This window comes from Arvicola amphibius, chromosome 5 (genome assembly GCF_903992535.2).
Source record: "Arvicola amphibius chromosome 5, mArvAmp1.2, whole genome shotgun sequence".
Classification (NCBI taxonomy): Eukaryota; Metazoa; Chordata; class Mammalia; order Rodentia; family Cricetidae; genus Arvicola; species Arvicola amphibius.
In genome coordinates, this window is record NC_052051.1 from 83,738,927 (window position 1) to 83,754,595 (window position 15,669).

General features: G+C 37.9%; 1 protein-coding gene across 1 annotated transcript in view; it reads right to left on the reverse strand.

The window, feature by feature from the left end:
* Positions 1-15,669, reverse strand: part of Ckap5 (cytoskeleton associated protein 5) — a 95,649-nt gene that overhangs the window by 17,392 nt on the left and 62,588 nt on the right. The window contains 12 exon segments of the mRNA XM_038331140.2: positions 69-272; positions 567-716; positions 4,514-4,639; positions 6,402-6,490; positions 8,395-8,530; positions 8,977-9,171; positions 9,992-10,120; positions 11,468-11,581; positions 12,795-12,969; positions 13,514-13,653; positions 15,085-15,210; positions 15,299-15,356. Of these exon segments, the coding sequence (XP_038187068.1) occupies positions 69-272; positions 567-716; positions 4,514-4,639; positions 6,402-6,490; positions 8,395-8,530; positions 8,977-9,171; positions 9,992-10,120; positions 11,468-11,581; positions 12,795-12,969; positions 13,514-13,653; positions 15,085-15,210; positions 15,299-15,356 (1,642 nt within the window).

Sequence of the window (15,669 nt, forward strand, 5' to 3'; positions counted from 1 at the left end):
CAAGAGAATATGTAAAAACTAAAGTTAACTCAGAACTCAAGTTGTCTTATAGAATGAGAATTCATTACCTTGAGGATGAGATAGGGGATAAAGGAAGATGCTTCATTCTCAGTAAGATGATACTCTTCATCACTTAGCAGGGTAAAGAGCAATTTTAAATATTCCAGTGCTTTCATTAGGACGCTTGTATTGGTGTCGAAAAACCGGAGGGTAAGCCATTTTAAGATAAGATCCAGGCAACCAATGACACCTTCTTTTTCACTCTCCAAGTGCTTAAGATAAAAGTAAAAATCCCACAGGTAAGACTGTATGTAAATTTAAATTATATTAGACCCACCATTTCTTAAATTGTACTGGTACCCAAAAGAAAATAAAATATTTTTATTCAGACCTTCAAAAAGATCTCCCAAATACACTATCATTTATTCTATCAATTAAGATAGCTATCCAGGAAACATGGTGTATTCTACTTCTTCCTCAGGGCATTCCAACTTGAACATTTCACATAGTACTTCGTATTTTCATATTCCTGAGCCAGATAGATAGTTATCTATTTGAAGACTTACATCAACCATGACAGCCAGGGCTTTATTGTGATGCTGAAACTCTGAGTGAAACATCTCATCTTGTAACCATTTAGCCACGCAGCTGGACATCTGAGTCTTCAGCTGTTCAATGTATTCATCCCGTGGGGTAGTAAAATTCCACTTCAGCACCTGACGGGAAAGAGGAAGGCAGTGAGTGTAAACAATTCAACTGTAACAATGTTGAGCTACCTGGTACAGCTGAAGGACCCAACTTAATGTGATACTTGTTTGCTTTTTAGCCTGTCCCTTGCCTCCTCTCCCCCCAAAACAGGGTCTTGCCATTTCATTTAGTATTGACTGTTCTGACACTGAATATGGACAGCAGGCTGGCCTTGAATTCACAGTAATCTTCCTGTCTTAGCCTGCTAAGTCTTGGCACATATTTTTTGAATTACCATTTCTTTTACTGTTTACTTTTGTGTTGTGACAGTATGTATATGTATGTATATGTCTGTGTATCACATCCATGCCTGATGCCTTTGGAGGCCAGAAGAAGGCATTGGATTCCTTGGAGCTAGAGATACAGCGACAGTTGTAAGCAGCCATGTGGGTGCTAGGAATCAAATCCTAGTCCTCTGGATAAATAGCAAGTGCTTTTAATTGCTGGACCACCTCTATAGCTCCTTGTTGCTTACTTTTTTGGAGACTGTGATGCTCTTTAGACCAGGCTGACCTCAAGGTAGAGTTCCTGCTGCTAAACCTCCCAAATGCTATAGTGTGTTATAAAGCATGTATCACCCTGCTTGGCTCTAAGATACTTTTTAGTTAAATAAGATTCATTTGTAATTAAATATGAATACAAAATATAACCTAAGGTGTTACACTTCTGAAAACTCATAATCCTGGAAATCTTACAAGAAAACAATTTTGAATAAGTCTTAGTATTAAAAAAAATGTTGCTAAGCATCGTGTTTGCTTGTTTTTTAATCCCTAGTAGCCAGCCTGGTCTGGTGTATTTTAGCAATTTTCAGACCAGGTCTAGATAGTGAGACTTGCTAACAATGATGATGATGAGATGATGGTGTAAAGGCTCTCACAGGCCCAATCATGGCAAACACGGAGCCAATGGGTTTTGTTCTTTACCCTTCTGTGATGTGGGATTCCCCTGTGTGCTGTGATTACCAATAATGAATAAAGAAACTGCCTTGGCCTGTTGATAGGGCAGAACTTATGTAGGTGAGGAGGACTGGACGGAATGCTGGGAGGAAGCAGGGTGGAGTCAGAGGGGAGCCACCAGAGATAGACATACTGAAACTTTGCTGGTAGGCCATGACCTCGTGGTGACGCACAAATTAATAAAGATGCGTTAAATTAAGATGTAAGAGATAGCCAATAAGAAGCTAGAGCTAATGGGCCAAGCTGTATTAATTAATACAGTTTCTGTGTGATTATTTCGGTTCTAGGCGGCTGGGATGAACAAACGGTCTTTTCCTGCAACAAATTGGCAACCAGAAGGCCAGCTAAATCCACTTAAAACCTGAGAGAGTTTGAAAAGGAATTCTAGACACACAAATACAGAGTTTAACACAGCTTCTTGCTGTCTCCTGGCAGAGTGCTGTAACACGAAAAAAGCTGTGGCCATTTTAAAATGCGGGCTTTCTGGGCTATGCTGCCAGTGCAACTCTTCTCTTCCTTGCTGAACCATCAGACTACATTCCTACAGCTAGCCCCAAGGCCCAGTCCCTTATTTGTAAACCATCAGACTACATTCCTAAAGCTAGCCCCCAAGGCCCAGTCCCTCATTTGGCCAATGATTCATTTCTAAGACAAAATACCAAGGTACAAACAATCAAAATTCATTATTTGACTAACCCATCCAATCAGGACTTAGCAACTGACTCTAGATAGACTTCCCCTTTTTTGCTTAAAAACCCACTCCTACAAAAAACACCTGCTGCTGTATTGCTCTCTTCCTTTGCCCAATCCAGAGGCAGCCTCCCCACCTGTTTGTCCCTCTGAGGTAATAAATCTCCCATAAGCTGAGAACTTGGAGGCCTGGCTATGTCCTGTACCAATTTGGGGGGGGGGGGGGGGGGGGGAGGCAGCAACCTCATCAAATTATAAAAACAACAACAACAGGAAATAAATAAATGCTATAATTGTGTGGCAGAATAAACACAGTTAGCATAATTTTTTGTTTTGTTTTTGGAGATAGGGTTTCTCTGTGGAATAACAGCCCTGCCTGTCCTGGAACTCACTTTGTAGACCAGGCTGTCCTCAACTCACTTGAGCTCCACCTGCTGCTACCTCCTGAGTGCTGGAATTAAAGCCATGTACCACTGCCGCCTAGCCTTCAAATATATTTTTAAAAATTTATTTTTAAAATTATATGTACCTCTGTGTGGGTATATGTATGTATCCATGGAGGTAGAGGCATCTGACACCATGGAGCTGGAGTTACAGGTGCTTGTGATACACCTGACAGTGCTGGAAATCAAATTTGGGTCTTGTACAAGAGCAGTATGTTCTTTTGAACTACTAAGCTATTTCTTCAGCTTCTGTAACATGTTTATGAGACTAGTTTGTAATGTAAAAGATTAGAAATAATCAAAACATGGGTTCATGAGTAAATGTGAACATGCAAATGTATGCATACCCTCCTCCCAAATAATGAAGTAATTTTTTGTTTGTTTTTGAGACAAGAATTCTCTACGTAGACTTGGTGGTTCTGGAATGCAAAGATCTACCTGATGGGATTAAAGGAGGAAGAAGTAGAAGATAAGATCAGTATACTTAGCATGACATTTTCAAAGAACCAACATAAATAAAGAAATAATGAATGTCGACTTTAAGAAGAAACTTGTACCAGGTGGTGGTGGCGCATGCCTTTAATCCCAGCACTCGAGAGGCAGAGGCGGGCATATCTCTGAGTTCGAGGCCAGCCTGATCTACAAAGTGAGTTTCAAGACAGGCTCCAAAGCTACAGAGAAACCCTGTCTCGAAAAAGCTAAATAAATAAATAAAATAAAAACAAAAATAAAATAAATAAATTTTAATTTTACAATCTTGCCTCTTCAGCCTCTTCAGTGTTGGGATTATAGTCATGTGCTACCAAGCCCATTTTGGGAAAAAAAGAAAGAAAAGAACAATTTTTTGGGGGGAGCTTTTCTTTTTCTTTTTCTTTTTTTTTTTTTTTTGGTTTTTCGAGACAGGGTTTCTCTGTAGCTTTGGAGCCTGTCCTGGAACTAGCTCTTGTAGACCAGGCTGGCCTCGAACTCACAGAGATCCGCCTGCCTCTGCCTCCCGAGTGCTGGGATTAAAGGCGTGCGCCACCACTGCCCGGCTGGGGGGGGCTTTTCAAGATAGGTTTTTTTCTGTGTAGTTTTGGAGCCTGTTTTGGTTCTCGCTTTGTAGACCAGGCTGGCCTAGAACTCAGAGATCTGCCTGCCTCTGCCTCCCAGGTGCTGGGATTAAAGGTGCGCTCTCTCTCTCTCTCTCTCTCTCTCTCTCTCTCTCTCTCTCTCTCTCTCTCTCTCTCTCTCTCAATAGATATAGAGATATATAGATATAGATAGATAGATAGATAGATAGATAGATAGATAGATAGATAGATAGATAGATAGGTAGATACACACTCTGGCTGGCCTGCTATAACCAGGTTGGCCTCAAAGTCACAGAAGCCTGAACTCAAATTTATAGAGATCTGTCTGCCTTTGCTTATATTAGAAGTATATGCCACCACTCCCAGCCTGAAAACCTTTGTTGTTGTTGTTGTTTGTTTTGTTTTGAGACAAGATTTCTGTGTAGCCCTGGCTGTCCTGGAACTCACCCTGTAGATAAGGCTGACCTTGAACTCACAGATATTCACCTGCTTCTGGTTCCCAGTGTGAGTGTTAAAGGCACCACTACCATCCAGCCTGAAAAACTTTTTGATCAACAAGATAAAAACAAGTAAAAACTCCCAAAGATTCTTATCACTTCCTTACCTTTAATCCTTTCTCATCTCTCATTCTTTGCTCCTTTCCATTTGGAACAACAATAAAAATAGGTCCAGATTTTTCGTCATCGTCCTTTAAGGTAGTTTTGCTTGCCGCTTTCTTCCCTTGTGCACTCTACAACCGAGTTAAGAGAATATTGACTAGATGGGCCAAGTCTGATGAAAATAGGCCGTTGCCTATCAAAAGAGCATTACAGAAACCAAAGAAACCATTCTACCTTATATTCTACTACCTTATAGTCACCAATATATCATGTAATATGCTTTTGAATGAGACAGAGTTCTGCTACATAGACCAGGCTGGTCTTCAACTCACACACCTTCCACCTCAGCCTTAGACTTTGATTATATGTGTTCTATAAATGTTTTAAATTATATTATATGATTCATTGTTAGATATATATATATATATATATATATTTGGAAAAATTGCTATTAATTCCATTTAGTCTGGGTCACAGACAATTTTTAGTTTTCTTCCTTGAAATCTTGAATAGTTTTTTTGTTTGTTTGTTTTGGTTTTCAAGAGAGTGCTTCCCTGTGTAGTCCTGGCTGTCCTGGAACTAGCTCTGTAGACCAGGTTGGCCTCAAACTCAAAGAGATCTGCCTGCCTCTGCCTTCCGAGACCTGGGCTTCAAGGTCTGACTACCACCCAGCTCTTCAAAACTGTTTATATATTTAATATTAATGCCATTTGAATGAATGGCATTTAGTTGAGAAAATTCTATTTTTTCTCTTAGTATCTTTCTTTAATGTATCTCTACTGTAATGAGTACTACAGCATTACTATATTATACACTGGTAAGGTACTGAATCAGTTTCTTTAATGAATCTCTATTGTAGCGAGTACTACAGCATTACTATACTATACAATACCAAGGTACTGAACCAGTTTGTTTCATGTATCTCTACTGAGCCGGGCGGTGGTGGCACACGCCTTTAATCCCAGCACTCGGGAGGCAGAGGCAGGCGGATCTCTGTGAGTTCAAGACCAGCCTGGTCTACAAGAACTAGTTCCAAGATAGGCTCCAAAACCACAGAGAAACCCTGTCTCGGAAAAAAACCAAAAAAAAAGTATCTCTACTGTAGCGAGTACTACAGCACTACTATACTATACCATACTAAGGTACTGAATCAGTTTCTTTAATGTATCTCTATTGTAGCGAGTACTACAGCACCACTATACTATACAATACTAAGGCACTGAATCAGTTTCTTTAATGTATCTCTACTGTAGTGAGTACTACAGCACTATATTATACTATATTACTGCATATATGTATATATGTATAGTATATATACATATATGTATAGTAATACTATACAGTACTGAGGTACTAAATCAGTTTCTAAATTGCTACAGATATTTTAAATACTTAGTTTTCAAATGTAATATGACTAAAATATTTTATGTAAGAAAAATAATGAATAGTAAAGATATGTAAGGTACAACTTGAATCTTACTGATGAAATCCTTATAAATGTAGCAAAAGTTCCAGAATTTTTTTTTAGCACTGACATCATTCAGTCAAAAAACAAACAAGCAAACAAACAAAAACCTAGATCATTTATATAAAAGTATTTTATATGTTTTTAAAATAATTATAGAATTTGGGGCTGGAGAGATGGCTCAGCAGTTAAGAGCACTGGATGTTCTTCCAGAGGACCAGGGTTCAACTCCCAGCAACCACATGGCAGCTTATAACTGCCTGTAACTCCAGTTTCAGGGAAACCAATCAAACAAACAAAAGTCACAGAAACTTCTATAAATACTAAATTTCCTATTATCAAGAGCAGTGATGTTCTTTCATATTGAGTGACTCAGTGTATGAAATTAAGACAAAAGAACTTTATGTAAGTATGCAGAGTTAACGCACCTTTGCTTTGGAAGAGACTCCTGGAGCTTTAGCCTTTTTCAGGTCGGGCTTAGCTTCTAAGGTGCTGGAAACAGAATCTTCAACAGGGGCTTTGGGGGTGGAAAGTATGTACTATGTTAAATTAATATCACTTATCCTAGGTACATTAAACACATAATGATTAAAAAAAAACCTCTGTAGTCTTAAATGTATCAATATATAAAGCATTTAAAGATTTTTCCCCCTAGTCCTTTTTTTCTCTTCAAGTATCTCTTTAAAGGTTGGGCATAGTGGCACATGCTCATTGTTCTAGTACTTGGGAGATAGAGGCAAGGAGACTGGCTGCACATTTGAGAATACGATCTACATTGTTAAAGAAAGTAAGGGGATCAAAACTAAGAATATTTGGGGAAAAACCCTAAGAATAACTTGTTATTTGGTAAGCTAATTAAGAAATTAAAAACAAAAGGCAATAATAGAAGTTTGAGGTACTCTGCTTGAGTGAGTAGTTATTCCTAGAAGCCGCAAGTTAACCTAAAACAAACAAACAAACAAACAAACAGGAAATTGCCATTGTTCTTGGCAGCCTAAGAGCTAGATTAGATCATAAAACCCTATGGGTGGAAACACTATTCAGATGCAAGATAAAAAGAAAGCATGCTGGAAGTTAGCTGGAAGTTTACTCCTTGTTAACTAATATTCACAGTGCTAGACACTGCTAAGTAGTTAGCTGGGTTAGCAAACTCACCAAGAGTCTAATCCACATTCGGGGTTTTAGGACAGTTAAGAGTTACATGAAGACCCCATCTCAAAAACAAACAAAACAAAACAAAACAAAAAAAGAAAAGAAAGAAATTTTCAAGTAATTTTTGGAAAAAATTCTCAAGTATGTTTCAAGATTAATTCAACGAGTCTGCCTCTACCTTAACAATATTTAAACTTTAATTTTGAAAATTATATTAAAAATAACACACAATACTTTTTTACCAGATTATTTTTCTTTAAATGTAGGAGCTGCCATCACTGAAATTATCTTCAAAACAAGACTCCAATTAATGCTAACCCTGATAAGCACTTGACCACAAGTGTGCATGATGGAAAACTGCTGACTCCACAGCACCAGCCAGTTCTACCCCACTAAGCAGAAAGAAATTATTCTGTTAAAGCAAGAAATCTAGAAAACAAGTGGTTACAGATTATAAATAGACCTTTTTTTAAAAAAAAAAAATTATTATTACTTTTTGATTTTTTGAGACAGGGCTTCTCTGTGTAGCTCTGGCTGCCCTGGAACTTGCTCTGTAGACAAGACTGGCTTTGAACTCACAGATATCTGCATGTCTCTACCTCCCAAGTGCTGGGATTAAATAAAGGCATGTACCACAATCACTCAGCTATATTATCAAATTTTAATATCAGGATTATTAATCCCAGCACTTGGGAAGCAGAAGCAGGCAGATCTCTTCGAGTTCAAAGTCAGTCTTGTTCTATGGATTGAGTTTTAGGACAAAGCTAAACAGAGAAACCCTGTCTTGAGACAAAACAAAACAAAAAACAGGATTATAAGATAAATTTTGACCCCGGATATAGATTAGTGGTAGAATGAGAATTTAGCATGAGCTCCAGGTTCAACCTCTGATAAGTCGAGTGTTCTGCACTCACGTGTGACTAAGCAGAATTTAAAACTGGCTAGAGCTTGTGAAAAAAAAAAAAACATTAACCTCCCAGGTTTCCTGTTGTTAAAGTGCATTAAGCTAGATGTTCCCAACTTCTGAATAAAATAGAATGTCCAATGACAGAAAATAGCCATGGAAGAATTCTTGAAAGCAGTATGTGAACTACTCTACCAAATATCTTTATGGCCCAGAAAAAACAATCCACACACCTTCAGCACAGTTTCTCACATAAGTACTTGACAAATATCTGGAGGAAGAGGCAAGGAAATGAAATGAAAAGATTAACTAACAGGCTGGCTGTGTTTTGGGGTCCTTCAAGTTATTGTCAAAGTTATTATTACCTGGTGTAGGCTGGCATTTGGCTGGAGCTGACCCTCCCATTGGTTTGGACATTGTCTTAGCAGGTGCAGCAGGCTTGGATGGCATGTTAGCTTTGGCCTTTTCTAGCATAGCCAGTACCTGATCTTTAGAAGTTGGCTAGAAAGACAAAGCAAATCAAAGTTGACACAACGATATATTCATACTGAGACTATTAACAGGTCTGCTACCAAATAAACACCTGAGCTCCTACTTTTGGTTTACCAATGTAGTAAAGGAGCCAGCACAAAGCACAAAAGTAGCATACATTATGAAGTCACACACAACAACTACCATTCTAGAAGGTAACAATCTGCACTCCTGTAAGTCATCAGACTCTTCACATCTACACTGCTAAGCATTTTATTTTTGCTCTCATTAGAATTTCAGATTAAAGCTGGATGGATCTCTGGGAGTTAAAGGCCAACCTGCTGTAAAATCAAGCTTCAGGACAGAATGAGCTGTTACACAGAGAAATTCTGTCTCCAAAAACAAAACAAAACAACAACAAAAAAGAATTTCACATTGAGTCCCATGGTAGATGGTATGACCACAAGAACGAGCACCTTTAGTCTCCCAGTCGCCTTGGCCATCTTTTCATATCCTAAATGCATCATGAAGAATGGCAAAGCATCTTGCGCCTTCTTTCGCACATCTCCATTTCGATCTTCCAGACAAGAATACAGATGAGGGACACAAAGGGTGAGGTCTGGGGGAGTGGAACGAAGGGTAGGTAGTTTCTCAGCCAGCCAGCCTAGAAGCTGCCCAAAGAAAAAAGACAAGTCAAATACTGTCAAGTGATTAAATACTATTATTAATGTCAGGCTTAATTTGTTAGTCTCAGACAGTGAATTATTTTTTTCTTCAGTATTAGGAGTGGAACAAGTCTTTAACCCTAGCACTCAGGAGGCAGGAGCTGGTTGGTTTTGGTGAGTTTGAGGTCAGCTTGGTCTACATATCTAGCTCCAGGACAGTGAAGATTACATACAGAGATCCAATCTCAATTCCTGCCTCCAGGAAAAAAAAGATGGGAGAGTGACTGCTGGCCTCCACATGTGCACACACAAGGAGAATGAATTAAAAAACAAAACAATGCAGACAGCTCTAGGAATTTGGTATCATTTTCATTTACTTTTATAATAAGTTTATGCTTCAGTTCCCTGCCCCCATTCCAGAGACTGGTTCTCATATGATAGCCCATGTTATCCTGGAATTCATCATGAAGACCAATCTGGCCTCAAACCTGTGCTGATTCCTCTTGCCTTAGCCTCTTAAGTACCAGGACTACACGAGTAACCTACCATTGTTAGCTATAAAATAAATTTGTTAAATTGGGCATAGTAGCACATACCTTTTTAATACCAGTGAGGCGGAGGCAGGTAGAACTCTTTCTTGAGTTCAAGGCCAGCCTGGTTTACAGAGTGAGTTCCAGGACAACCAGGGATACATAGAGACACCCTGTTTCAAACTCCCACCTCCCCTCAGAAAGGTTGTTTTAACCATGAATACATAGTTATTATGGAGGCCATTTAAGGAGGTAAAAGGTAAGAGTAAAATACATAAATTACTTATGGTACTAACCTCTTGCCTCAAGAAAGGATTTTCCTTTTTGAGTTCTTCAGAAAGATCTTCTCCCTCCAACCACTCCTTCATGCCAGTCTGTTCTGCCCAAGCATTCACTGTTGCTAGGGCAGCAGCTCGAACGTTGTTCTGTATTGGGAACAGAATTGGCAAAAATATCAAGTACAGCTGTGGGGTGAGGTGAACAACGGAGGTTTCTCCTGAGGCCTCGTGCACATATCTGACTATCTTCTCTGAGACAGAAGATAGTGCTGTTTGTACTGAAGACTTCAAAAAAGGTGCAAAAATAAAACACAAAATTGGAAGAAAAAATCCTGTACTCGGTTAGGCAACATAATAACCTGGGCAATTTGGGTGTGTGTGTGTGTGTGTGTGTGTGTTTCTGAGACAGGGTTTCTCTGTGTAGCTTTGGCTGTCCTGGAACTCATTCTTTGAACCAGGCTGGCCTCTGCCTCCAGAGTGCTCAATTAAAGGCATGTGCCACTACTGCCTGGCTAATCTGGGCAAATATTATGGAATAATAATAAACATATTTTGTTTTCTGAATCTATGGGAATTTTTACGTCATCTCCTAAAGAAATTCTATGTTAGAGACTTCAAACTGTTTAAGAATTAAGCTAACATTGTGAATATTTATATTTTAATATTGACTTTCAATTGTACAATAGATTTACAAATTGAAAAGAAAAATCTAATTTCTCAAATCAAGTGAATTACACAAAAGTAAAGGACATTAAAATATTAAGCCTAGGGTTAAGAAAACAGAACAAAACACTTGCCGCCTTGAATGGCACGTCAATGAATTCTGACACTGTCCAGTTATAAACAACTCACTCAAGTACCAGAAGAGCATCCTGTAGTAGTAGTTCAGGAGTGGGAAGGATACAAGATCCAAAATTCATATTCTTATTCATTCTGTCAAAACTTTAAGCCAGGTGTGATGTCACACACTTTTAATCCCAGCACTTGGGAGACTGAAGCCGGAGACTCTGAGTTTGAGGTAAGCCTGGTCTACACAGAAGAGTTCAAGGATAGCCAGGGATACATAAAGAGACTGTATCTCAAGAACAAAAAATATAAAACTAAACAAAAAAAATACCCAAACTAAAACCAAACCTTAATGATGTCATAATCATAAACAGCAATTATTTACTGAATGTTTATTATACAAAACAGGTACATTAAAATGTATCTTAATAAAATGTTTCAACTAATTAAATTAAATATATTAATTACTAGAATGTATTTCAATTTTATAAGAAAGAAATTTCATAAAGAAACTAAACCTAGGACTGTCTACTTAAGGATCATAAACCTAAATAATGATATGTCTAGTCACAACATAAATTCTGCCTGAAAGTTAGCACATTTACAATCTTTCTTCTAATATTATCATCTTTTTAAAATTTTTAAGCAATTATGTGTACTCTGAAATAGAATTACCAAGAATGTGGCTGGCTTATTATAGACTTTTACCTTGCTATCGCCAAGGACAGTAATTATAGGGATGCCTAAGTTCTTTACATGTTGCTTGATGTTTGGACCCATGGCTACTGCCAGCTGCTGAAGGATATTCAATGTTTGTTGCACCTGAGGTAGAAAGAAAGATCCAACATAGGTTCAAACTGTAATCAAACTTACTTAAAGTAAGTTAATATTATAGGATTCTGGACTACTTAAAAGACAGCAGTATTGTAACACAAATCTAATTGAATTATGAATAATTTTTAGCCTCTTATTGGGCACTACACTTGTGTGCACAAAAAAAACACATTGTATACATATTTTATTTTATTTTTTGAGATAGGGTCTTACTATGCAACCCTGGCTAGCCAGGGTGATCTGGAACTCACAGAGATATCTATCTGCCTGTCTCCTGAGTTCTGTGACTAATGCATGTTCTACCATGCTTGGCAAAAAACAAAAATCTTTAAAAAAAATGACAGTACTATAATTTTATTCTATAGTTTAAAAGATATTGACATAAAAAACAAAAATTAAAATATAGAAATTAGGGCCAGAAAGATGGAATGGTGCGTAAAAGTACCCGCCATTAAGGCTGACAATGTAAGTTCAGTAACAAAACCTGCAAGCTGTTATCTGACCTCTGTATGCACCCTCTTCCATACAAAGACAACAAATAAAATACATTTTTTAAAACAATTAGAATTTAAACAAAGCATGATGCTGCACATCTATATCCCCAGTATTGGGGAAAAAAAGCTACAGAATCGTGTGGTATCTGAGCGTAGTTTGGGAGACATAACAAGTTCAAGGCTAGCATGGATTACACAGTGGATCTCCATCTTAAAATATAAACAAGAAAAATGTGTGATATGGCATATTTACAAAATTAAAAAAGTTCCACACAAAGGTATTTAGTATTGAACACCTATAAAAACAAATTCTGATATTTAAGAGAATTTAATTACTAAATTTGTGTATCTTGAGATACATTTAAGAAATACAAGGGGGGCTGGAGAGATGGCTCAGCAGTTAAGAGCATTGCCAGCTCTTCCAAAGGTCCTGAGTTCAAGTCCCAGCAACCACATGGTGGCTCACAACCATCTGTAATGGGGTCTGGTGCCCTCTTATGGCCTGCAGGCATACACACAGAACACTGTATACATAATAAATAAAAAATATTAAAAAAAAAGAAAAAAAAAGAAATACAAGGAATCTTTTCCATACCTCAAAATAAATAACATGATCACCATTTTTGCTAGTGAAAGTTACAATGAAAATGAAGCTTCTCTAGCAGCAGGGAAGGGGAAGAAAGAGAAAAGGCACATGGCCAACGTACCAAGATTTTATTTGAATCATTGAGTCGACCCTTCAAGGCAGCTGGAAGTTCACCTATATTTGGCTGGATAAATTTTGCTTCATTGATAATACCTGCTACTTCATCTAGGCCTTCTTTCCTGATCTTCCAATTTTTGTCACCAATTTTAGATACCAATTCTGAAGTAACCTTGTCACTGTAAAACGCAAGGCATATTTTTAATTATAGACTCCTAAAAGATAATATCACCAAAATTCCCTTTACTGAATGAAAAAAAAAAAAGGGGTTAAGATGTTAGTATGATGAATCTGGATATACTAGTGCACAATTACAATCTTAGCAATTTGGAAGCTAAGGCAGGAAGACAGTAGGGTCAAGGCCAGCATGTATTATTTGAGACAGTGAAAGCTCAAAAACAAAACAAAACAAAACAAAAAACCAAAAGAAAGTAAAAAAAAAAATCAAACAAACAGCTGGGCTTGGTAGCTTAACGCTCACACGCTTTTAACCCCAGCCCTCTGTGAGCAAAGGCAGGAGGATCTCTTTTGGTTCAAGGCCAGCCGGGTCTAACCTAATGAGTTTACAGTTGAGGTCTAGGCGTGGAGGTAGATAGCAAGACCCTGTCTTGAAAACAAACAAAACAAAACAAAAAGATAAAAGAACAAACAAACAAACACCTAAACCCAAACTCTGAAACAGAATAAAGAATAAGATAAAGCATTTCTCAGGGTAAAACTCACCTGATCTCCACCCTTGGTAAAAGATCAACAACATCATTGCCCCCGTCATCTGGTTCGTCTCCATCTTCCCCTTCATCTGCACCACTTGTGCTGTGCTTAGAAATTCCTCTGGTTGGAGTGGGAGGTCTTTGTCCCTGCATCTACAAACAAATGAATAAAACTAAGGAACTTGGAGAATGACAGCAAATAAGACTAAGGAAGGTGCCTATGTACAATGTTCTCATTTTCTGGAGTTAGGGAGATGGTTCAGCAGTAAAGAGCAGTAAAGGACCTCTGGTTGATCTTCAGAGGTCCTGAGTTTGCTTCCTAGCAACTGCATGGAGGCTCACAGCCATCTACAGTGGGATCTGATAGCCCGGTCTAGAAGAAAGGTGCACATGCAAATAGAGCACTCATACACATAAAATAAATAAAAAAGTTTTCACTCTTTTATAATACTTGTTTTTGTTTTGTTGTTATGCTGGGGACAGAATCCAAGACCTTATGCATGCGAGCAAATGTTAAATATTTATATACAATATTGTAAAACATACTTTAATTGCTAGCTAAATTCTAATTTGAGATAATCAAGTCATTTTTATGGAAAACTATTAGAATTTGTCTTCTCAATCACTAAGTTGTCTTTTGATTTATATCTCTAAAACAAAAGAAAGCAAGCTGTGAACACTTAATTATGTTCAGTCTGAAAGCTACTCAAGAAAACTAGTTTATTTTGTTATTGTTTTGTTTTTAATTAAAAACAAAATACATTAAAGTTGCATTTTGGTCAAATGTGGTAGTGTATGCCTATAATCATAGCACTCAAGAGGCAGAGGCAGGACTGCTACAAATTTGAGGCCAGCCGAGTCAGTAGAGAAATTTCAGCCCAACTAGGACTACCTTATTTTTTTTTAAATTGCTTTTTAATGCATTTTTTAAAAATAGGTATGAGACCCATGTCTGACATTACAAATATATAAAAAGATAATCACTCACTCTAAACCACAATCATTCAGCTTTTCTTCATCACAAAGTCAATTTCAATTTCTTATGAATTCTTCCATGTATAATTTATATATATAAAATCAAACAAATATTTAGTCCTCATGCCTTTTAAAAAAAGATTTATTTTTAATCGTATTTGTGTGAACGAACACGTGTGTGGACGCGCATGAGCACACGGTAGGGAAGCACGAGTGCAGGGTCAGAAGACTCTGGACATCCTTGAGCTAGAGTTGCAGGAGGCTGTGAGCCATTCAACATGAGTGGTGCTAAGAAAAGAACTTGGGTCCTCTGGAAGAGCTCTTAACTAGTAGTTATCTCTTTAGGCTCTGTTCCCCCTGCCCCAGACAGGGTTTCTCTGCGTGCAGCCCTGGCTGTCCTGAAACGTAGGTTCTGTTGTTGTTGTTTGTCTTCTAGACAGAGTCATACGATACAGCCCAAGCTGACCTTCCATGTTACTGTAGCCTACAATAACAAAGCTCAGAGTGCTGGAATCACCTGTATGTACACCACTTGGTTAAAAATTTATTCTTAACTAATGTGACAATCTCAAGACCACCCATGGATTGTACCATTTTTAGAATCTTTACCTTTTCAAACTCTGCATCTATCTGGGATAGGAGGGCAGGCTTCTCATCCTCAAAGAACATTCTCAAAGAAGGACCAACATAGAGATACATCACACCAAGCAGGGTGATGGCAGAAGTCCTCACAGCCTGCCAGAGAAAACAGTGAGACTTTGCAGAGCCAGGCAGCAGCACAGCAATGGCTACAATGCTCCCACACATGCTGGGGTGTACTCACTGGGTTTGTTGCAGCAAGAGCAGTCTTAACATTGCTAATGAAAGCTTTGACATTCAATCTAGAAAAAAACAAAGCATTTAGAACTTACAACAAATGAGATCTTCAAAATATTCCAGAACTTACAAAACCAAATTTAAGGTTTGAGTCCCACTAGAAGAGTCCTCAGATATCCTCTTTCCTAAATTTAAAGAGAGATTTAAATACTATCTATACACTGATTAATCCCACTATGTTTAATAAAGATTCCAAAATTCACACTTAAAATTTTTAAAGATTCATCATCAGTGTACATGCATGTATTGGTGACACAGGTCAGTTGGAGAGGTCAGATGAGAACTTGGTTAGATCTTCTGGAACTGGAGTTACAGGCA